General features: G+C 41.5%; 1 protein-coding gene across 5 annotated transcripts in view; it reads left to right on the forward strand.

Moving 5' to 3' along the window:
• Window positions 1-25,478, forward strand: part of COL13A1 (collagen type XIII alpha 1 chain) — a 286,336-nt gene that overhangs the window by 221,405 nt on the left and 39,453 nt on the right. For all 5 annotated transcript variants that reach the window (XM_044299207.1, XM_044299209.1, XM_044299208.1 and 2 more), the window contains 9 exons: window positions 409-477; window positions 3,854-3,898; window positions 5,330-5,374; window positions 6,077-6,220; window positions 19,867-19,965; window positions 20,448-20,492; window positions 21,519-21,560; window positions 22,373-22,399; window positions 23,274-23,354. In XM_044299207.1, coding sequence (XP_044155142.1) covers window positions 409-477; window positions 3,854-3,898; window positions 5,330-5,374; window positions 6,077-6,220; window positions 19,867-19,965; window positions 20,448-20,492; window positions 21,519-21,560; window positions 22,373-22,399; window positions 23,274-23,354 — 597 coding nt within the window. The remainder of the gene's footprint in view (window positions 1-408; window positions 478-3,853; window positions 3,899-5,329; window positions 5,375-6,076; window positions 6,221-19,866; window positions 19,966-20,447; window positions 20,493-21,518; window positions 21,561-22,372; window positions 22,400-23,273; window positions 23,355-25,478) is intronic.

A 25,478-nucleotide genomic window follows, 5' to 3' on the forward strand; every position in this document is an offset into this window, starting at 1 on the left:
GTTCCGTATACGGACCACAAAAAAATGGCCCGTACACTCGCAAAAAAACCGTTTGTGTGAACTAGGCCTAAGTGTGCTACCTGTGCTGTTAGTAAATGTGTTCATTCTGGGCCCCCTATACACAGAAATTGAAAAAATGGTAACGATGCCTGCAAAAAATGCCATAGTTTCAACACGCTACATTAAAGAAATACACCAGATACACAAAAAAGGGCCCCAAATGGAAAAAAAAAGCCCAAAATGCAAGAAAACGCATGCAAAAAAAAACAATTCTAACAGTTCAAAAGTGCTGAAAATGTCTGTATGTGTGAATCCAGCCTTAAAGTATCCGTATACCTATAAGAATTTGGTGTGTTTCTATAGGTTATGATCCGTATTTACATTAATGATCATCTATTGTTTTTACAGGGTCCTAAGGGAGAACCTGGGAAATCCAGCCTTGTGGAATATAATAGCAATCTCAGTGAAGCACTACAGGTGGGCAATGAGATATGCCAACAGATTTTTTTGGTCTCTCCTCTCCCTTTTTTGCCTAAAATTTGCAGCTTAGATCTTTACACAATTTGTTTTAATTCAGATTTGTTTAGAATTGATTCAGTCATCTCTGTTTGTGAATAATTCTAGTGAGCTGTAATGCAAGGTCCATACTGGCGTGTAAGAATTTAAAAGTGACATTTTTACAAGAGGGATTCAGCGGTGTTATGTGATGATTATAGCATCCCAGCATTTAGCCTCTGTACTATGAAATGGCATAAAGAGAGTGGGACCTGAAAAAGCAGGGAGCTTAAAATAGGATTTATCATTCAGCATCATTGTGCAGTCTGTCCATGTATAGAAATTTTTACAGCTGTAAGAAATTAAATTAGAAAGACGCCAGCTTTCTCTTTTGCCTGTAAGGGGTATTCTTTACACTACACTTTTCTTGACCTTTAATATCTTGTTGTCCCCCATCTCTCTCTCTCTCTCTCTCTCTCTCTCTCTCTCTTGCTTTTCCAAACCGAACCACACACTCACAGGCTTAATACAATTTAATTTAGTAGATATTGATCAGCCGGCTGTTCTAAAAGCATAGAACTTTACAGTCTGACAGCGGTGCCTACACTGTCTATCCATTTGCTGCTTGTTATAAAGTATAAGATCCTAGTTAGCCCTTAAAATGCTGATTTTTTTTTATCTCCTGATTATTATTCAACTTTGTGTTTTTGGTAAAAAAACACAAAAGTATTAAATAAAACTTTCAATACCCCAATCACAATGTCATTAGTAATAAGCAATGACATAAGTCTACAATTTCAGATTCGAACACCTATTAAGTCTCATTTATGATGTGCGACTTTAAAAAAAAATTGCAAAAAAGTCACATCTCCATGCCAGGCAACCCCCTGATGTCCTTCTACAGACATAGACGTACACCACATTGAACTTGCACCAAATATATTAATACTGTTTGCCATTTCAAAAATTTGCCACAACCTTGCAAAGCAAAGACAGGCATAAAACTAACACCAAAACCACCGTAAATGATAATTCCCCCCTAAATCCCTATACAGTTACTGTAGACTAGATGACTAGACTAGATTCTCTGAGTAGATTTAACTCTGAGTAACTGCTTAGGAAACATTAGCTAAAAAGGATAACATTTTACATAAATTGCAGAGGTGGTCTATTGAGGGCAGTGATCTCAGATTTGTCAAGGATTAGAAAAAAGTGCATGTTTTCTACAGATATGACTTCACACTTCTCCATGGACTGTATCTGATATTGTAACTTCTCCCCATTCAAGTCTTTGCAGATGAGCTGCAATAACAAACAAATCCTATGAATATGAGTGGCTCTGTTTTCTAATCCTGGAAACCTATTTAACATATGAGGGTCATGGTCAGGTTTTCTGATGCAATTTTGGATGCCAAAATCAGGAGTTGATCATACAATGAGAGAAAGTATAAACAGACACCGACTATCCTCTTTTTTTTAGTCACTCCTGGTTTTGGTTTCTAAAACTGCATAAGGAAACCTGACCGTGTGGCCTTCCGGGACCTTTATTCTCAGTGACGCATACTTTCTATGCAAATTAAACCGCATCAGACCTATTCACGGTATTATGTATGGATGCTCTGAGGCATTCCATATTCCTAACATCTAAATCTAGTAGAATGAGCAATATTCTTCTAGTTTTGATAGATAAGACATTTAGCCATTGTAAGAGTATGCAAGAACAGCCTGACTTTTAAGGGGGCATTGAGGAGATATACAAACAGATCAAGTGGGTGATCTATACCCATGATGTGCTAAAAAACTGCATCTCATGTTTCCAGTTGAGCGAAGAAGTGAAAGAGTCTAAAAAAGAGATGGGAGGGATCCTTGGAGATATCTCCAGCATAGTAAAAAATTTGCCCAGCGTGATGTAATCGATGAAGAAGTTTGGGTGTCATGACTTTTTCAAACAGCTGGTCAGAAGGGTTGCAGAAACACAAATTGTCCCAAAATACCATAATTAATTACTGGCAATTTCAGTGTCAGGATCATGCTACTAGAAATGATCCATATAGATAAAAAGTTTATAAAGACAACCTGGTGACATGAAATAATTCATTTGTTAGTAAAAATGTTGACTTAGTTCTCTGCATTCCTAGCATTATTGTAACCACAGACAAACAAGCCCCGTCTGAGAGTTTTGATTTAGAAAACTCTCAGACGGGGCTTGCATTATTACATGGAGACTTTTTGACTTTAATGCAAATTGTGTAATGCTTCATATACTCTGTGGTGGAGCTGCACGATAATAAAACACCTGATGCCATGTTCTCTAAGACTATGGACCTTGTTTAAGTGTCATGCACACAATCATTGGATTTTATGGTCCACAAATTGTGTATCTGCAAAATACACTTACAGTCCATGTTGCATCTGCATTTTTGAGGACCCATTGACTTCACTGGGTCTGTGGTCTGCATTTTGTGGCCAAGTATAGGACATGTTCTATCTTTTTGTGGAACGGACCTGCCGATGCGGAAATCACACAGATGATCTGTGTGCTTTCTGTATCTGTATGTCTTTTCAGCAAAAGGAATAGGTCCTCAAAATATGGACCATGGAACTATTGAAGTCCATGGGTCTGCAAAAAATGGGAACAGCACACACACGGCATCTGTGTTTTTCAGATCCACAGTTTGCGGACCGTAAAAGAAATGGCATGATCGTGTGCATGAGCCCTAACAATAATTATGTGGAAAATGTATCATGGGGGGGCAGTTTAAAGTCATTTTTGCAGGAGTCTGCATTGCCATGATTTGCACCAGATTTATCAAATATCACACAATGTTTCATAAATTTGGAGCATCTTTACATCTAATACTTCTTGAGATAGTACTCTACTTTTACTCAACCCCTTTATTGGAGTAAAATTGCCATCATTTTTGCGACTTTTTAAAAAGGTACAATTGATAATTCTGGCATAAATCATCTCAACGGGCTAACCAAGCCCACTCTCCTGCCCACTTTTTAAAAATAGAGTGTGTTGAGTAAAAATGCAAAATGTCACAAAGTTTTTGTGAAATAATCCCAATAAGTCAAAAATCCTATTGTGACTTTTTTTCATATTTTTCTTTTTGTACCGGAAATTTGGAGCACAGGGCTAAATCCCCCCTATGTCTTTTTCACCATTTCTAAATTCTTTACTAGTAACATTTTAGAATGTAAACATTTATTTTCCTTAGTAAAAGTATATTGCTAACTATCTAATCTAAATTTGTATAAAACCAAATGTCATGAAGTGAACATTTAGTTCAAATGATGTAGGGATTATTATATTTTATAATTTTTGATTTGATGGGGTTTTTTTTGTTCTCTTCAGGGTCCTCCTGGACCTCCAGGATCACCAGGTTTACCAGGACAAAAGGTATATAATTGCTAGAAAAACATGAAAATGAAAAGAGATTAATTTGAAATTGACTTTACTCCATGATGTCTTAGGCTAGTTTTACACTAGCGTTGCAGGTCTCCAACAGGCTGTTCCGGCACGCAACGGTTTTTGCCCGGCCTTATCCCAGCATATTTGCTGGGTAGCAGATGGATCACTGCTGGATCTCATTATAGTCAATGTGGCCATAAGGCATTGCGGTAACATCCAGCTATGCCAGATTCAGAGAGAACAGCCTGCCACAGCTAATAACGCTGATGTGAAAGAAGCCTTACAAATAATAATGTGCATACAGTATACTGCACATATTCAAGATATATGCAAAATATGTTGTAAAGTTTTTGACAAATATTTTACAGTATATTCAGATATCATGTTCATGATTTTAATTTTTTGACTTTCAAAAGTTTTGAAATTCTCGTAGTATTCTGTATTTTTTAGGTTGCACTTTTTCTGTTTACGACATGGTTTTCATAACTTACAGTGAAAATGTTGAAAAACAATAGAAACCAGAAATCATGAGTATTCCAGCGTGTATTAGGCTAGGTTTACAACTGCACATATTTCTGTTTTCTGTTACTACTGACTATAATGGAGTCACATGAGGCTACATCATTGGTGACCTTCACTCTACTGGAAAAAATAGCACAGCATACGGTGCTATTTCTTCTGGCTTCTTTTTTTTTTTAATAGAATCTACAATGATATAGATGAGAACATTGCATTGCCCACTGCAAGTTGGCAATTTGGCAAAGCATGTTGCTAAAATAACTATCTATAAAATATATTATATATATAATATATTGTTCTGCATGTATACATATGTAATATATATATATATAGAGAGAGAGAGAGAGAGCATGTTCCTGTCCTATTGGATCCAGATTTTGGGTGAAATACTTTTGGTGAGGTATTTATTTCGGGGTATGGGCCTGTGGACAAAACATTACCTGACAGTTTAAAAATAAATATTATTTCAAGCTTATTTGATAAATTTGCCCAAAATTATTAAAAGGGTTCTCTCAAATGGCATTTATCATGTAGACATAGTTAATACAAGGCACTAATGTATTGTAATTGTCCAAAAGTACATGCCTATGTGTGGTCCCACGGTCCCGGACACCAAAGAGACTGGCTCTTTTTCCCATAGTGTGCAAGCGCGACCACCACTGATGGATTGCAGGGTGGTCGTAACCATGGAAATGAGCAGTGTATAATGCAATGGAAAAAACGAGTCAAGCCAGCAAAGGTGTCAATATGGACAATCACAATACATTTGTAAGTACATTGAATGAACTTTGTCTACATGATAAATTCCATTTGCTGAAGTGAGAAAACTCTCTTTAATTGTTTACTATTAGTCTTTTATATATTGATAATAAATACTCGGTTGCTATTTTTCTCTCTTAGGGTGAAATTGGATTACCTGGTGCTCCTGGCCATGATGGAGACAAGGTAAATTATGATTACCTCTTACAGTCTGTTCACATTTTAGGGTCTGTTCAGATTTAGTTCAACAGAAGCTCCGATATAGGCCACAGTATAGGTAAAGAGTGACATACCTTGGCCACTGACTCCCATTATAAAGAAATGTATGCTGTGTAGTATAACTTTTTTAGGCCGTATCTCTGAATAGGGAAGTGTAGCAGACTAATCTTTCCTATGCAGTAAAAAGTATATGATGAAAATACTTGTTCATCTTATGTCAAAAAGACACAGAATGAGAGCATGGAGCCTTTCCAGCACATAAGGTACACCGAATATAGGGTAAAAATGAAATGAGCCCCGAATCAACAAAAGAAAAACACAATTTTCAATCAGGAGAACCACAGCTATGTGTCTATGCAAACAGTTTGATAGAGCGCTCGCTAGTGACATATTTCCTTTTAGTGTACACTATTAGAGCTAAGAATTTCTTAGAAATGCAAAAATTTAACATTTAAAAATTTGGCTTATGTTATGCATGTATTATGTTGTGTTTTCTCTCCTGCTTCCATTTTGAAGTCAATAAGACAAAAAACAACAGGTGGGTGAATCCACACAGCATAAGTTTAGCCCATTACCTGAGTCATACATTTCATTTTATTATCACATTGTGTTTTGATTGTATTTACAAGTAAGGATGTTTGGCTATATTGGTTTATTGCATTATTTTAGGGACCTCGGGGAAAACCTGGTGAAGCAGGACTTCCTGGTCCGCCAGGACAGGATGGACTTCAAGGACCAAAGGGCGACACAGGTCCCAGAGGATTACAAGGGCCAAAAGGAGATAAAGGGGATGTAGGACAAACAGGTTCACCTGTAAGTAATAATGTAAAAATGTAAATGTACAGTGCAGAACATACTGAGCACTAGCTTGTTCTAACACTGTAATATTGTTACAATTTAATGATAAGCTATCAGTATCTGAACAGTGGGGGTTCAACTCTCTGAGCCTCCGATAATCTGAATTGTTCACCCAGGTATAGCACCTTACATTTGTTGTGTCTGTGCCTTGGTCCTGCAGTCATTGAAGCTCATACCCATTCAAGTGAGTGGGACTGGTCTGCAATTCCAGTCACTGTCACAGGATAGACCTAGGCTATCATACTTCTTAATACTGATGTAAAATTATTGGCAAAATTACTGGCTAAATGCTAGCAAAGGTTGTATCTAAATTAGTCCAGGAAGACCAAAGCCGATGAATTCCGGAAGAAAACATCATATTAGGAGTTTGTTTGCTAACAGTCAGGTGGTGGAGATCTCATGTCCATCTTGTCTTTGGACCCTACTAAGGTGTTTTACAGGGTGGAGTAAAGAGTCCAGTGCAAGATGTGGAGAAGTTTTGGTTGGTGAATAGAGTTGAGCGAACACCTGGATGTTCGGGTTCGAGAAGTTCGGCCGAACATCCCGGAAATGTTCGGGTTCGGGATCCGAACCCGATCCGAACTTCGTCCCGAACCCGAACCCCATTGAAGTCAATGGGGACCCGAACTTTTCGGCACTAAAAAGGCTGTAAAACAGCCCAGGAAAGAGCTAGAGGGCTGCAAAAGGCAGCAACATGTAGGTAAATCCCCTGCAAACAAATGTGGATAGGGAAATGAATTAAAATAAAAATTAAATAAATAAAAATTAACCAAAATCAATTGGAGAGAGGTTCCATAGCAGAGAATCTGGCTTCCCGTCACCCACCACTGGAACAGTCCATTCTCAGATATTTAGGCCCCGGCACCCAGGCAGAGGAGAGAGGTCCCGTAACAGAGAATCTGTCTTCATGTCAGCAGAGAATTAGTCTGCATGTCATAGCAGAGAATGAGGCTTCACGTCAGCCACCACTGCAACAGTCCATTGGCATATATTTAGGCCCAGCACACACACAGGCAGAGGAGAGAGGTCCCGTAACAGAGAATCTGGCTTCATGTCAGCAGAGAATCAGTCTGCATGTCATAGCAGAGAATCAGGCTTCACGTCAGCCACCACTGCAACAGTCCATTGTCATAAATTTAGGCCCAGCACCCAGGCAGAGGAGAGAGGTCCCGTAACAGAGAATCTGGCTTCATGTCAGCAGAGAATCAGTCTTCATATCATAGCAGAGAATCAGGCTTCACGTCACCCACCACTGTAAGAGTCAATTTTCATAAATTTAGGCCCAGAACCCAGGCAGAGGAGAAAGGTCCCGTAACAGACAATCTGGCTTCATGTCAGCAGAGAATCAGTCTTCATATCATAGCAGAGAATGAGGCTTCACGTCACCCACCACTGTAAGAGTCAATTTTCATAAATTTAGGCCCAGAACCCAGGCAGAGGAGAAAGGTCCCGTAACAGACAATCTGGCTTCATGTCAGCAGAGAATCAGTCTTCATATCATAGCAGAGAATCAGGCTTCACGTCACCCACCACTGTAAGAGTCAATTTTCATAAATTTAGGCCCAGAACCCAGGCAGAGGAGAAAGGTCCCGTAACAGACAATCTGGCTTCATGTCAGCAGAGAATCAGTCTTCATATCATAGCAGAGAATCAGGCTTCACGTCACCCACCACTGTAAGAGTCAATTTTCATAAATTTAGGCCCAGAACCCAGGCAGAGGAGAAAGGTCCCGTAACAGACAATCTGGCTTCATGTCAGCAGAGAATCAGTCTTCATATCATAGCAGAGAATCAGGCTTCACGTCACCCACCACTGTAAGAGTCAATTTTCATAAATTTAGGCCCAGAACCCAGGTAGAGGAGAAAGGTCCCGTAACAGACAATCTGGCTTCATGACAGCAGAGAATCAGTCTGCATGTCATAGCAGAGAATCAGGCTTCACGTCAGCCACCACTGCAACAGTCCATTGTCATAAATTTAGGCCCAGCACCCAGGCAGAGGAGAGAGGTCCCGTAACAGAGGATCTGGCTTCATGTCAGCAGAGAATCAGTCTGCATGTCATAGCAGAGAATGAGGCTTCACGTCAGCCACCACTGCAACAGTCCATTGGCATATATTTAGGCCCAGCACACACACAGGCAGAGGAGAGAGGTCCCGTAACAGACAATCTGGCTTCATGTCAGCAGAGAATTAGTCTGCATGTCATAGCAGAGAATGAGGCTTCACGTCACCCACCACTGCAACAGTCCATTGGCATATATTCAGGCCCAGCACCCAGGCAGAGGAGAGAGGTCCCGTAACAGAGGATCTGGCTTCATGTCAGCAGAGAATCAGTCTGCATGTCATAGCAGAGAATCAGGCTTCACGTCAGCCACCACTGCAACAGTCCATTGTCATAAATTTAGGCCCAGCACCCAGGCAGAGGAGAGAGGTCCCGTAACAGAGGATCTGGCTTCATGTCAGCAGAGAATCAGTCTGCATGTCATAGCAGAGAATCAGGCTTCACGTCAGCCACCACTGCAACAGTCCATTGTCATAAATTTAGGCCCAGCACCCAGGCAGAGGAGAGAGGTCCCGTAACAGACAATCTGGCTTCATGTCAGCAGAGAATTAGTCTGCATGTCATAGCAGAGAATCAGGCTTCATGTCAGCCACCACTGCAACAGTCCATTGGCATATATTTAGGCCTAGCACACAGGCAGAGGAGAGGTTCATTCAACTTTGGGTAGCATCGCAATATAATGGTAAAATGAAAATAAAAATAGGATTGAATGAGGAAGTGCCCTGGAGTCCAATAATATATGGTTATGGGGAGGTAGTTAATGTCTAATCTGGACAAGGGACGGACAGGTCCTGTGGGATCCATGCCTGGTTCATTTTTATGAACGTCAGCTTGTCCACATTGGCTGTAGACAGGCGGCTGCGTTTGTCTGTAATGACGCCCCCTGCCGTGCTGAATACACGTTCAGACAAAACGCTGGCTGCCGGGCAGGCCAGCACCTCCAAGGCATAAAAGGCTAGCTCTGGCCACGTGGACAATTTAGAGACCCAGAAGTTGAATGGGGCCGAACCATCAGTCAGTACGTGGAGGGGTGTGCACACGTACTGTTCCACCATGTTAGTGAAATGTTGCCTCCTGCTAACACGTTGCGTATCAGGTGGTGGTGCAGTTAGCTGTGGCGTGTTGACAAAAGTTTTCCACATCTCTGCCATGCTAACCCTGCCCTCAGAGGAGCTGGCCGTGACACAGCTGCCTTGGCGACCTCTTGCTCCTCCTCTGCCTTGGCCTTGGGCTTCCACTTGTTCCCCTGTGACATTTGGGAATGCTCTCAGTAGCGCGTCTACCAACGTGCGCTTGTACTCGCGCATCTTCCTATCACGCTCCAGTGCAGGAAGTAAGGTGGGCACATTGTCTTTGTAGCGTGGATCCAGCAGGGTGGCAACCCAGTAGTCCGCACAGGTTAAAATGTGGGCAACTCTGCTGTCGTTGCGCAGGCACTGCAGCATGTAGTCGCTCATGTGTGCCAGGCTGCCCAGGGGTAAGGACAAGCTGTCCTCTGTGGGAGGCGTATCGTCATCGTCCTGCCTTTCCCCCCAGCCACGCACCAGTGATGGACCCGAGCTGCGTTGGGTGCCACCCCGCTGTGACCATGCTTCATCCTCATCCTCCTCCACCTCCTCCTCATCCTCGTCCTCCTCGTCCTCCAGTAGTGGGCCCTGGCTGGCCACATTTGTACCTGGCCTCTGCTGTTGCAAAAAACCTCCCTCTGAGTCACTTCGAAGAGACTGGCCTGAAAGTGCTAAAAATGACCCCTCTTCCTCATCCTCCTCCTCCTCCTCCTGGGCCACCTCCTGTTCCATCATCGCCCTAAGTGTTTTCTCAAGGAGACATAGAAGTGGTATTGTAACGCTGATAACGGTGTCATCGCCACTGGCCATGTTGGTGGAGTACTCGAAACAGCGCAACAGGGCACACAGGTCTCGCATGGAGGCCCAGTCATTGGTGGTGAAGTGGTGCTGTTCTGTAGTGCGACTGACCCGTGCGTGCTGCAGCTGAAACTCCACTATGGCCTGCTGCTGCTCGCACAGTCTGTCCAGCATGTGCAAGGTGGAGTTCCACCTGGTGGGCACGTCGCATATGAGGCGGTGAGCGGGAAGGCCGAAGTTACGCTGTAGCGCAGACAGGCGAGCAGCGGCAGGATGTGAACGCCGGAAGCGCGAACAGACGGCCCGCACTTTATGCAGCAGCTCTGACATGTCGGGGTAGTTGTGAATGAACTTCTGCACCACCAAATTCAGCACATGCGCCAAGCAAGGGATGTGCGTCAAATTGGCTAGTCCCAGAGCTGCAACGAGATTTCGCCCATTATCACACACCACCAGGCCGGGCTTGAGGCTCACCGGCAGCAACCACTCGTCGGTCTGTTGTTCAATACCCCGCCACAACTCCTGTGCGGTGTGGGGCCTGTCCCCCAAACATATGAGTTTCAGAATGGCCTGCTGACGTTTACCCCGGGCTGTGCTGAAGTTGGTGGTGAAGGTGTGTGGCTGACTGGATGAGCAGGTGGAAGAAGAGGAGGAGGAAGCCGAGAAGGAGGAGGTGGCAACAGGAGGCAAAGAATGTTGCCCTGCGATCCTTGGCGGCGGCAGGACGTGCGCCAAACAGCTCTCCGCCTGGGGCCCAGCTGCCACTACATTTACCCAGTGTGCAGTTAGGGAGATATAGCGTCCCTGGCCGTGCTTACTGGTCCACGTATCTGTGGTTAGGTGGACCTTGCTACAGATGGCGTTGCGCAGTGCACACTTGATTTTATCGGATACTTGGTTGTGCAGGGAAGGCACGGCTCTCTTGGAGAAGTAGTGCCGGCTGGGAACAACATACTGTGGGACAGCAAGCGACATGAGCTGTTTGAAGCTGTTTGTGTCCACCAGCCTAAATGACAGCATTTCATAGGCCAGTAGTTTAGAAATGCTGGCATTCAGGGCCAGGGATCGAGGGTGGCTAGGTGGGAATTTACGCTTTCTATCAAATGTTTGTGAGATGGAGAGCTGAACGCTGGCGTGTGACATGGTTGAGACGCTTGGTGACGGAGGTGGTGGTGGTGGTGTTGGTGGTACATCCCCTGTTTGCTGGGCGGCAGGTGCCAACGTTCCTCCAGAGGCGGAGGAAGAGGCCGAGGCGGCAGCAGCAGAATAGGCCGAGGCGGCAGCAGCAGAAGAGGTAGCAGGGGGAGCCTGAGTGACTTCCTTGGTTTTAAGGTGTTTACTCCACTGCAGTTCATGCTTTGCATGCAGGTGCCTGGTCATGCAGGTTGTGCTCAGGTTCAGAACGTTAATGCCTCGCTTCAGGCTCTGATGGCACAGCGTGCAAACCACTCGGGTCTTGTCGTCAGCACATTGTTTGAAGAAGTGCCATGCCAGGGAACTCCTTGAAGCTGCCTTTGGGGTGCTCGGTCCCAGATGGCGGCGGTCAGTAGCAGGCGGAGTCTCTTGGCGGCGGGTGTTCTGCTTTTGCCCACTGCTCCCTCTTTTGCTACGCTGTTGGCTCGGTCTCACCACTGCCTCTTCCTCCGAACTGTGAAAGTCAGTGGCACGACCTTCATTCCATGTGGGGTCTAGGACCTCATCGTCCCCTGCATCGTCTTCCACCCAGTCTTGATCCCTGACCTCCTGTTCAGTCTGCACACTGCAGAAAGACGCAGCAGTTGGCACCTGTGTTTCGTCATCATCAGAGACATGCTGAGGTGGTATTCCCATGTCCTCATCATCAGGAAACATAAGTGGTTGTGCGTCAGTGCATTCTATGTCTTTCACCGCTGGGGAAGGGCTAGGTGGATGCCCTTGGGAAACCCTGCCAGCGGAGTCTTCAAACAGCATAAGAGACTGCTGCATAACTTGAGGCTGAGACAGTTTCCCTGGTATGCATGGGGGTGATGTGACAGACTGATGGGGTTGGTTTTCAGGCGCCATCTGTGCGCTTTCTGCAGAAGACTGGGTGGGAGATAATGTGAACGTGCTGGATCCACTGTCGGCCACCCAATTGACTAATGCCTGTACCTGCTCAGGCCTTACCATCCTTAGAACGGCATTGGGCCCCACCATATATCGCTGTAAATTCTGGCGGCTACTGGGACCTGAGGTAGTTGGTACACTAGGACGTGTGGATGTGGCAGAACGGCCACGTCCTCTCCCAGCACCAGAGGGTCCACTAACACCACCACGACCATGTCCACGTCCGCGTCCCTTACTAGATGTTTTTCTCATTGTTATGGTTCACCACAACAACAAATATATTATTTGGCCCAATGTATTGTATTCAAATTCAGCGGGATATAAATTTGAGGCCTAGTATTTAGGCGCTGGGTGACCGGTATGGATTTAGTGACAGAATTAGACTTGGAAATGCACAGAAGCGTGTGTGTGAAGTTATTCTGAATGACCCAATGTGCACCTTGAATATTATATACCCTTTTTGGGATAGATTTCAAATAGCTCTGATATAGCAGGAACCACTAAATTATGAAATTGCTAAATTGGGAATTGTACTTCAACCCAGAACAAAAAATGTGCTTTGACGGGCACTAAATAACTTTCCCAGCTACAACAGGACAGCGGTAACGAGAGATTTAGAGGGATTTAAATTTGAGGCCTAGTATTTAGGCGCTGGGTGACAGGTATGGGTTTAGTGACAGAATTAGACTTGGAAATACACAGTAGCGGGTGTGTGTGAAGTTATTCTGAATGACCCAATGTGCACCTTCAATATTATATACCCTTTTTGGGATAGATTTCAAATAGCTCTGATATAGCAGGAACCACTAAATTATGAAATTGCTAAATTGGGAATTGTACTTCAACCCAGAACAAAAAATGTGCTTTGACGGACACTAAATAACTTTCCCAGCTACAACAGGACAGCGGTAACGAGAGATTTAGAGGGATTTAAATTTGAGGCCTAGTATTTAGGCGCTGGGTGACAGGTATGGGTTTAGTGACAGAATTAGACTTGGAAATGCACAGAAGCGTGTGTGTGAAGTTATTCTGAATGACCCTATGTGCACCTTCAATATTATATACCCTTTTAGGGATAGATTTCAAATAGCTCTGATATAGCAGAAACCACTAAATTATGAAATTGCTAAATTGGGAATTGTACTTCAACCCAGAACAAAAAATGTGCTTTGACGGACACTAAATATCTTGCCCAGCAACAACAGTACAGCGGTGGGTAACGAGAGATTTAGAGGGATTTAAATTTGAGGCCTAGTATTTAGGCGCTGGGTCACCGGTATGGATTTAGTGACAGAATTAGACTTGGAAATGCACAGAAGCGTGTGTGTGAAGTTATTCTGAATGACCCTATGTGCACCTTCAATATTATATACCCTTTTAGGGATAGATTTCAAATAGCTCTGATATAGCAGAAACCACTAAATTATGAAATTGCTAAATTGGGAATTGTACTTCAACCCAGAACAAAAAATGTGCTTTGACGGACACTAAATATCTTGCCCAGCAACAACAGTACAGCGGTGGGTAACGAGAGATTTAGAGGGATTTAAATTTGAGGCCTAGTATTTAGGCGCTGGGTCACCGGTATGGATTTAGTGACAGAATTAGACTTGGAAATGCACAGAAGCGTGTGTGTGAAGTTATTCTGAATGACCCTATGTGCACCTTCAATATTATATACCCTTTTAGGGATAGATTTCAAATAGCTCTGATATAGCAGAAACCACTAAATTATGAAATTGCTAAATTGGGAATTGTACTTCAACCCAGAACAAAAAATGTGCTTTGACGGACACTAAATATCTTGCCCAGCAACAACAGTACAGCGGTGGGTAACGAGAGATTTAGAGGGATTTAAATTTGAGGCCTAGTATTTAGGCGCTGGGTCACCGGTATGGATTTAGTGACAGAATTAGACTTGGAAATGCACAGAAGCGTGTGTGTGAAGTTATTCTGAATGACCCTATGTGCACCTTCAATATTATATACCCTTTTAGGGATAGATTTCAAATAGCTCTGATATAGCAGAAACCACTAAATTATGAAATTGCTAAATTGGGAATTGTACTTCAACCCAGAACAAAAAATGTGCTTTGACGGACACTAAATATCTTGCCCAGCAACAACAGTACAGCGGTAACGAGAGATTTAGAGGGATTTAAATTTGAGGCCTAGTATTTAGGCGCTGGGTGACAGGTATGGGTTTAGTGACAGAATTAGACTTGGAAATACACAGTAGCGGGTGTGTGTGAAGTTATTCTGAATGACCCAATGTGCACCTTCAATATTATATACCCTTTTAGGGATAGATTCCAAATAGCTCTGATATAGCAGGAACCACTAAATTATGAAATTGCTAAATTGGGAATTGTACTTCAACCCAGAACAAAAAATGTGCTTTGACGGACACTAAATATCTTGCCCAGCAACAACAGTACAGCGGTAACGAGAGATTTAGAGGGATTTAAATTTGAGGCCTAGTATTTAGGCGCTGGGTGACAGGTATGGGTTTAGTGACAGAATTAGACTTGGAAATACACAGTAGCGGGTGTGTGTGAAGTTATTCTGAATGACCCAATGTGCACCTTCAATATTATATACCCTTTTAGGGATAGATTCCAAATAGCTCTGATATAGCAGGAACCACTAAATTATGAAATTGCTAAATTGGGAATTGTACTTCAACCCAGAACAAAAAATGTGCTTTGACGGACACTAAATATCTTGCCCAGCAACAACAGTACAGCGGTAACGAGAGATTTAGAGGGATTTAAATTTGAGGCCTAGTATTTAGGCGCTGGGTGACAGGTATGGGTTTAGTGACAGAATTAGACTTGGAAATACACAGTAGCGGGTGTGTGTGAAGTTATTCTGAATGACCCAATGTGCACCTTCAATATTATATACCCTTTTTGGGATAGATTTCAAATAGCTCTGATATAGCAGGAACCACTAAATTATGAAATTGCTAAATTGGGAATTGTATTTCAACCCAGAACAAGAAATGTGCTTGAACGGACACTAAATAACTCGCCCAGCTACAGCACTAGGGACAGATTTAGCTGGATATAAATTTGAGGCCTAGTATTTAGGCGCTGGGTGACCGGTATGGATTTAGTGACAGAATTAGACTGGGATATGGCCAAAAAATAAACAGACTATTGCTGGTTAAATGCACTTGGTGTGACAGCTTCACCCTGATGTAGGCTTTAGCCAAAAAACAACCACACCATTGAGGGTTAAATGCACTTGGTGACAGGCGCAGCTTGCCCCTGATTTTGTATATGGCCAAAAAATGAACAGACTATTGCTGGTTAAATGCACTTGGTGTGACAGCTTCACCCTGATGTAGGCTTTAGCCAAAAAACAACCACACCATTGAGGGTTAAATGCACTTGGTGACAGGCGCAGCTTGCCCCTGATTTTGTATATGGCCAAAAAATGAACAGACTATTGCTGGTTAAATGCACTTGGTGTGACAGCTTCACCCTGATGTAGGCTTTAGCCAAAAAACAACCACACCATTGAGGGTTAAATGCACTTGGTGACAGGCGCAGCTTGCCCCTGATTTTGTATATGGCCAAAAAATGAACAGACTATTGCTGGTTAAATGCACTTGGTGTGACAGCTTCACCCTGATGTAGGCTTTAGCCAAAAAACAACCACACCATTGAGGGTTAAATGCACTTGGTCGCAGCTTGTGCTGGCGCACCACAAGACACAAAATGGCCGCCGATCACCCCAGAAAAATGAGACTGACAAACGGTCTGTGCAGCCTAAAAACAGTGAGCAATTGAGGATCAGCAGCTCAATGATCCACAGCTGCAGATCGATCAGTTAATCAAGTCCTTTGGAGGAGTTAATCTGCCTAATCTCGCCCTACTGTCGCAGCCGCAACCTCTCCCTACGCTAATCAGAGCAGAGTGACGGGCGGCGCTATGTGACTCCAGCTTAAATAGAGGCTGGGTCACATGGTGCTCTGGCCAATCACAGCCATGCCAATAGTAGGCATGGCTGTGATGGCCTCTTGGGGCAAGTAGTATGACGCTTGTTGATTGGCTGCTTTGCAGCCTTTCAAAAAGCGCCAAGAAAGCGTCACAAAAGCGCCAAGAAAGCGACGAACACCGAACCCGAACCCGGACTTTTACGAAAATGTCCGGGTTCGGGTCCGTGTCACGGACACCCCAAAATTCGGTACGAACCCGAACTATACAGTTCGAGTTCGCTCATCCCTATTGGTGAACACTTTTATTAAGTGGGTTAAAATAATGTATAACTTGCCAGTAAATATTAATAGAACATGACAACTTCCCATTGACTAGAGGGCGCCTGTCAAGACTGACCATTGTCACCTTTACCACTTGTTTTGTCTATAGGACCCCTGGCAAGTATTATTTGTGTGAATAGAAGTATAGAGGTATTGATGATATTTTATTATTTTTGAACGACTCAGCCCTAACAGTCCCTTTGGTTATTAAAATGATTAATGAGTTTGCTTCTCTATTTCTCAGGGCTAAGTATAAATTATTTTTCTTCTTTTGGTTCAAGAGGAAGTACAAATACTTAAGCTGTCTGAAAGTTTTGAGTTTCTGGGGGTTAAAATTTCCAGGAAGGTGGAATACTTTATCTCTCACAGCATTCTGCCATTGATAAAAAGTAGAGAAAATAGATTTGTTTAAATTGTCCTTATTGAGGGCCAGCAGTATTTCTTTAAAGGACATCTGTCCTCACAAGCAGTACCACTATGTCAAACAGTCGGCACCTGTCCATCCGAGCCTGTAAGCTGACTCGCATGATGTCTCTGGCATCTCTATATGTTCCATCAATCCTTGACAAAAATGCTTCTTATAATATGCAAATTACCCGCTAGATGCAACAAGGGTGGTGCCCTTGTACCCAGAGGCTACCTTCTCTGTCTTCTATGCCACATCCCCACCGCTATGATGGACAGGTCAGGCAGTCCCTGAAGTGTTGTGGGATCACATTCAGTGCATGTGCCATAAAGTGATAGAGACTGCTGGGCAGATGGACAATCTCCAAAGGGAGAGATTAAGATTAGAGACACAATTTGATTATTTAATGATAACTGGGGTGAAATAAGAGGCACTTTCTGCTATTTATAAGCATATTATACTTGGCATGACTGCAACAGTTAAAGTTAGAGGTAAGGTGAGATGGAAAAAAATTCTGAAACAGTGCTTTTATTTTCCTCAATGTGAATTGTGAAATTATACAGTCAGGTCCATAAATATTGGATCATCGACACAATTCTAACATTTTTGACTCTATACACCACCACATTAGATTTAAAATGAAACGAACAAGATGTGCTTTAACTGCAGACTGTCAGCTTTATTTTGAGGGTATTTACATCCAAATCAGGTGAACGGTGTAGGAATTACAACAGTTTGCATATGTGCCTCCCACTTGTTAAGGAACCAAAAGTAATGGGACAGAATAATAATCATAAATCAAACTTTAACTTTTTAACTTTGCACTCAATTACAGCCTGAAGTCTGGAACACATAGACATCACAAGAAGCTGGGTTTCATCCCTGGTGATGCTCTGCAGGCCTCTACTGCAACAGTCTTCAGTTCCTGCTTGTTCTTGGGGCATTTTCCCTTCAGTTTTGTCTTTAGCAAGTGAAATGCATGCTCAATCGGATTCAGGTCAGGTGATTGACTTGGCCACTGCATAACATTTCACTTCTTTCCTTGAAAAAAACTATTTTGTTGCTTTTGCAGTATGCTTTGGGTCATTGTCCATCTGCACTGTGAAGCGCCGTCCAATAAGTTCTGAAGCATTTGGCTGAATATGAGTAGATAATATTGCCCGAAACACTTCAGAATTCATCCTGCTGCTTTTGTCAGCAGTCACACCATCAATAAATACAAGAGAACCAGTTCCATTGGCAGCCATACATGCCCACGTCATGACACTACCACCACCATGCTTCACTGATGAGGTGGTATGTTTACGATCATGAGCAGTTCCTTTCCTTCTCCATACTCTTCTCTTCCCATCTCTCTGGTACAAGTTGATGATGGTCTCATCTGTCCATAGGATGTTAGTCCAGAACTGTGAAGGCTTTTTTAGATGTCGTTTGGCAAACTGTAATCTGGCCTTCCTGTTTTTGAGGCTCACCAATGGTGTACATCTTGGGGTGAACCCTCTGTATTCACTCTGGTGACGTCTTCTCTTGATTGTTGACTTTGACACACATACACCTAATTCCTGGAGAGTGTTCTTGATCTGGCCAACTGTTGTGAAGGGTGTTTTCTTCACCAGGGAAAGAATTCTTCGGTCATCCACCACAGTTGTTTTCCGTGGTCTTCCTGGTCTTTTGCTTTTGCTGAGCTCAACGGTTGTTTTGGCCACGCCTAATGTTTTTGCTATCTCTCTGATAGGTTTGTTTTGTTTTTTAAGCCTAATGATGCCTCGCTTCACTGATAGTCACAGATCTCTGGATCTCATCTTGAGAGTTAACAGCAACAGATTGCAAATGCAAATAGCACACTTGAAATGAACTCTGGACCTTTTATCTGCTTATTGTAGTTGGGATAATGAGGGAATAACACACACCTGGCCATGGAAGAGCTGAGAAGCCAATTGTCCCATTACATTTGGTTCCTTAACAAGTGGGAGGCACATATGCAAACTGTTGTAATTCCTACACCGATCACCTGATTTGTATGTAAATACCCTCAAATTAAAGCTGACAGTCTGCAGTTAAAGCTGTGTTTGTTTCATTTCAAATCCATTGTGGTGGTGTATAGAGTCAAAAATGTTAGAATTATGTCGATGTCCTAATATTTATGGACCTGACTGCACAATTTAATATCATTAATAGGTTATATTATTCTTGGATTGGGTTAGATAATCCTCTAGATGCCCTGACTGTAAGCAGGAAGACGTAGACTTTAGGTACATGGCATGGGAATGCTGTAAAATGCAGAGATTCTGGGGTAAGATTTACAGAAAAATTGGATGTAGGTTTACAATTTCTTTACCTTATATAATGATTTGGGGGATACTGAGACATTTTGCAGCTATTCTTAGATCTTAGGATCTGACTTGAAGAGTAATTTTAGGATTCTAGATATCACAAGAAAACCCATCAGAGATTACACAGAAAAACGTGGTTATTGAGTGGTAGAATAGGAAAGGATTTGGTATAAATGACAATATAAGGAAAAAGAATGGAGAAGTAAATGGGGTAGGTGTGGTATTTGACTTCAATACTGCACTTTTTTCTTTCTGCCTCTAGAGCGGAGGGGAAGGGTTGAAAATGTGATATGTTGATGAATTTGATTCATTTTCACTTTTGTAAAATATAAGAGAAAAATGAAACTAAAGAGGGGGGTGTGACGCTGCTTAAACTGATTGATGGGGTGCCAGTAACCATTCAATCTAATAACAATGGCCTAGTCTAAAGATAGGCCCTCAATATTCTAGTCTTAGAAAACTCTGATTCATATAATTAATCTGATATCTGGTTTACTTTTACCAGAATCTTAAGACTTAAACAACTTGTTTATATAGTTATTACAGTATTCATTTTTAAACTTATGGAAATGTTTGCATTATAGGGTCTTGATGGCCCAACTGGAGAGAAAGGAGAACCAGGTGACCAAGGACCTCTAGGACCCTCAGGTCTTCCTGGCCCAATTGGGCTTCCAGGACTTACTGTAAGATTTTCTGTCAAGCAAATTCTGTTGCATGTACTGTAGATATATACCTGAGGATAAGCTGTATTGTAAGGTGTGGAGGTACTTTGTTTTTTACATAAAAATATAATCGAATAAACAAATGTACTTAATTTACATCTTACAATTAGTAAAGGATGTATGATTTTGATGCCAGTTAACATTTTCTGTAAAACAATGGAGAATATAAAAAAAATATGGAGAAAGAGACTATGAAGGTTTAAGTGGAGTCATCAAAGGAAATTTAAAAGTTGACATTTTAAGACTTGAAATTGAAATGATTCCCTTTGAAATTCCTAACTTTATGTTACCAAAAACAAGCTTCTTTCCAAATGTCATGGCAAAAAAAATAATTAAAATCATTAGTCTAGATAACGAATACACAAGCTGACAATTTTCTTCTAATTCTAATGATTAATATGCATGGCTGGAATTCTGAAACTATGTTAATCCATTGTACCTAGGGAGAAAAAGGAGAGACTGGTGAGAAAGGAGATTCTGGAAACACGGTAAATACATTTTGTGTCCATATTTATATTTTTGTTGTCCATTTTAAAATGAAATGCACTTCTAGTTCTTCTTTATTAAATTTATTTTTATGGATTGGACTTTTAGAAGGTTCCTTGTATGCCACAGCACAAAACAATTTGTTTTCACTGGACCTAAAAGGTCAAGGCGGTTAACCATAAAAATTAGACAACCCAGTAATCTTCCTCCACCAAATTTATATGCAAGGATCTTCTTCACAGTATGGGGAGGAGCAATTGCTAATGCCATTCCTCTTCCTATACAGATTCATTGTTTGCTGGCAGCAGAGGCTGTTTAGAGAGCACAATCTGCTGCCAGCAAACAACGATTTAGGTGCCTACACAAATGATTCAACTACCCAATGAACAAGCATTTTTCTTATTCATTGGGTAATCGGCGGCACCTTTACATGGCAGATAATAGCTAACAAGCGTTCCTATGAATGCTCGTTAGCGATTATCTGCCGGATTCTTGGCCCGTATAAAAGCCCCTTTAATTACAGGCAATGCTCCATGGGAAAAAGGACAATTTTCTTCCTTTTGGAAGTGAGCTAATATGTAGACATTGAAAAAGGAAATAAGTGTCTCCTCTAGTGCCCCTAGAAGAGCCTTTTATATGTAAATTGGGGTATCCTCACAAGGAGAATCAATATCTTTCATGAGGGTGAGACTTTCAATATGTCAATGCTAATATTTCTCGTTGGAAGTTGTGTGGCTGTGGGTTCGATTTTATGCACATTAGATGTGGATGTCTAAAGCCACTGATTAGAAGGGATGCCCATATTTTTCTTTGGCTGCATTGTGTAATGTGTATCTGGAACTCCTTTTTTAGACCCTGCTGTTTTGTGATCTCATAAGTGATATATTTTTTTATTATCCAGACTAGTTAAAAATAGTTTGGACAAGTAGTTGGTGGTCTTATTACCAGTATATATGTATGTAATTGGGTTTTTATGATTGCAGTATGTTAAGTTAGTGTTGCTGATTAATGCATCTGTGTTGCTATAGGTGTCTGGGCCTCCTGGCCCTCCGGGTGTTCCTGGGCCTGTAGTAAGTTCTAATACCTTATCTATCTTGTTGTAATACATTTTGCTATTTTAGTCTAGTTTTGCATCTCCAGGAGAAAGACACTGCCCTAACTATAATAGGGTCTGGCAGAGATCCAGCCGCTTTCCGGCAAAAATGCAGAGAATCAGCCTGACAGAAGCTGCTGCATGCTACTGTTTGTGTCCATCAGATTCCCAGCATTCTTTGCCGGAACTGGCTGCGGAAGCACAATGCCGGACATGTGAAACTAGCCTAATTGTGACTTTGAGCAATTAAAGTATGTTTGTGGTGCTTAGTAATATAAAAAACAAGCTTATTGTCAGATACCATCTATCAGAAATATCTTCAGCTTTCTTACACCATAATCTTGTTTCACAGTTACACGAAGGCAGCCATCCTATTAAAGAATGTAGACAATGCTTTCTAATAGTCTCTGCTGCGCTCTGCTGGAATGATGCTGACATTGCTCATTTCAGTTCATATTATCTTTTACTGCTTTATACACCAGTGGAAGATTTATCAAAACTGTACATTATATACAGTAGCACCTATAAATTCTCTCTATTAATATACTGCATTATATACAGTAGTACTGCTGTTTGGTGTGTGGGTATGAAGTCCCAAATATAATAAATTATATTAGATCGCCCACATTTGACTAACAAAGCACTACATTATCCCTGATAGAGCACTGCTTGCTGTTTTTTTTTTATGTCCCATTACTTACAGAATATAGCTTGGCCTGAAAATAATATATTCACTGACATCAATCACAGTCAACTTTCCTAATACTACGTGTATATATTCTTTTAAAGGGCCCTCCTGGACTTCCTGGACAAAAGGTAAATACATATGTAATAAAATAATCATATTTGGATTAAAGTTTCCATTATTACTGGTATGGATTGTACATGCTTGCAACAAGGCTTCAGCCATAATTCTAGTATGATGAATGCCTTTTATATATTTTTTATTTTATTAAAGAAACAGGAATTCAAACAGAAAAGACCCCACTATATACCCATGTATTGTAAGAGGTTCCTGTAACAGAAAGTTTGCCTGCTATACGAAAAAGTGGGCAGACTGGCAATGGAGCTCACCTGGTCACCCAAACATTGGCTTGAATAGACTGACAAACCATAATTACATTCTTAGGGTCCTTTCACACAACCATATACTTTTACATACTGTAAATTGCAGATCCGCAAAGCACAGATACCTGCCGCGTGCGTTCCGTATTTTGCGGATTGGAATGTCTATTGTTGTCCGCAAAATAGACAAGAATAGGACATGTTCTATCTTTTTCGCAGGGCCACAGAAAAGACATATGGATGCTGAGAAAACACGGTGTGCTGTCCGCGTCTTTTGCAACCCCATTGAAATTAATGGGTTTGCATCCGATCCACAAAATCTCAGAACAGATGCGGAAAGAAAAATACTGTTGTGTGAATGGGCCCTTACTCAGCAAAATTGACCTAGTCTGCACAAAAAAATTGTCAAAGCTTTGTGATAATTGTGCCATGAGGCTAAATTCTCATAGTTATTCACAGAAAATATATACAGTATCTATATCTGACTTGACCAATAGTGCCCTGTATCACTTCCTTTGTATCTTCTAAGCTCAAGGTTACATTTTTGTATTGACACTAGAAGTAAAAGCTTCTGCTCTTGACTTGTTCTCATACACTTACTATGCTGTAATTCTATTATATGTAGGGTGAAGTAGGAGAGAGTGGTATGAGAGGAGAAAAGGGCAGCCCGGGAGAGAAAGGAGACAAAGGTCCTTTGGGTTTACCAGTAAGTATATGATAGCCATGCTGTTGTCTTTGAGCCTTAGCTGACGGTATTTGATGAGGCTTACTAGTGTCTTATATTAGCAACTTTTTTCATGCCATGCAGTGTATGATACGCAGATTTGTAGCAACAAGCTTTTCATCCAATACGGAAAACATTTAATTGTTCTCTTCTTAGTTAGAGTACATCTGCTTATTTACCATGTCTTTCCTAAAAACAGGAAATGGTTAAATTACAGATCCTATAGGAGTTGTCAACTATCTTTCCCAGACTCCTAAATAGCAAATTTGCTTAGTTATGCACAGAGCCATATTTGCCACTAGGCACAGAAGTCCACTGCCTAGGGCAGCACATTGCAGGTGCCAGCTGACAATAGTATACATTAAGGGAGACATTTATTATACATTTTATGGCACTTTTTGGTGTATTAATGTCATAGATTTTGTTGCATTGTTTTTTTGCGGCAAAATCTGTGACTTTTCCCAAGTGCCAAAAAAAGGGGGAGTTGCGTAGGTAGAGAAGAGGGCGGGCCAGCTTGCCAGTGTAATTTATCATTTTCCACACCAGTTTTTGGTGTGGAAAATGACTTAAATGCATGCCAGCAAGGGAGCTGGCATATATTTTAGTATGTCACACGGCCTGCTGGAGGGAGCACCAAGTTTTGAGAAGGCCTGCGCAGAGGGACCAAGACCGGCTTCTAAATCATCAGTCATAATACATCTCCCTCTAAATACATACATTTAGTACTCCCAGCAGAAGGCGCTCTTCCTCCAGGTTCTTATATAGACACAGGCTTATATATCACTGCTATTCAGGAGCCTGGAAAATCTCATTACCAACCTTTATAGAACCTATAATTGCAGCCATTTCCTGTTAAAGGGGGTGTCCATGTTATAAAAAAATATAGAAAAAAAAGCAGGGAAGGTGATAATTATTATTTTTTTTTAAATGTATACTCACCAATTCTTGGCTACACAACATGATCTTGCCTGCACTGATCATGTTACTGTATACCAAATTTGGTCTCCGCAGCCAGTCACTGGCCTTAGCAGTATATGGCGCAAGACTGCGGAAGCCAGTGATTAGTTGCAGTGTGGTGTAATGACACATCATAGCTGCTTTCATAAAATCAAAGCCCTGGCCAGGAGGAATGGAGTGGCACTGCTAGAGCAGAGAGGGTTTGAACCAGTGAGTAAGCATTCTTTTACTGTGTAACACCTTCTCTGCCTTTTTTATTTTAACTTGGTCAACCTCTTTAGAATTTGTAACCTGACATTTAGATGAAAATACTCATCATAGGGATTGAGCAACTGCTAAGCATGAATATCTGTTATTTGAAATTAGCACATAAAAATAGTATTAATACTTTTCACTAGAATTGTTTATCTGCTGTTGCATTTGGATTTTTGTTACTATGTTGTTTTTTTTATTGCTTAAGCCAATTTTACATTTTAAGTATAATAATGTATTGTGCTAATAATAAGCATGTTTTGGCACAGAGAAAATTGTGTGGTTTAACCCCTAACTTCACAATCTGGTTTTGTGATATATCATCCACATGCTTTTGTTAACTTAATACAAGTGCTTACAATTAATAGATTTTCTCATAATAATTCCTTCCAAATAACCAATGCCATATATGTACAGGAAACTAGGAAAACATGTGTTCTTCGTCAAATTATAAAACGTAATGAATATAATCTTATAAAACTTAAATATTTGCTTTCATGCGAATAAGGAGGCTTCTGACAAGGAGCATTTAGGTAGGATACAGTTTTTTTTTAAAGATCAGGAATTTACCTTCTCCATTCCGATGGCTGGTCAGTCTACTGGATGATCAGTTGCAATAAAGACATGATGAATAAAGGGACACTCGCTTAATGTTGTAAAACTACCACATATAAGGTTAGGTCTACACCTAAAATTTACAAATAAATTGCTGTGAATGCATTGAGTAGCTTGGAAATCTCTTCAAAACTGCTCCAGTCAAGCGAGTCACTAGCAATGCTGGGATTTAAAAAGGAAGATTTTTTTTTAGAAAATGTCTTGGAGATAGCCCAGTAAGGTTGTGACCACACTATAGAAGAGAAATTTACTACAAAAAGTCTAGTTGTAGCCCTAGCATTA

Source organism: Bufo gargarizans, chromosome 6 (assembly GCF_014858855.1).
Source record: "Bufo gargarizans isolate SCDJY-AF-19 chromosome 6, ASM1485885v1, whole genome shotgun sequence".
Lineage (NCBI taxonomy): Eukaryota > Metazoa > Chordata > Amphibia > Anura > Bufonidae > Bufo > Bufo gargarizans.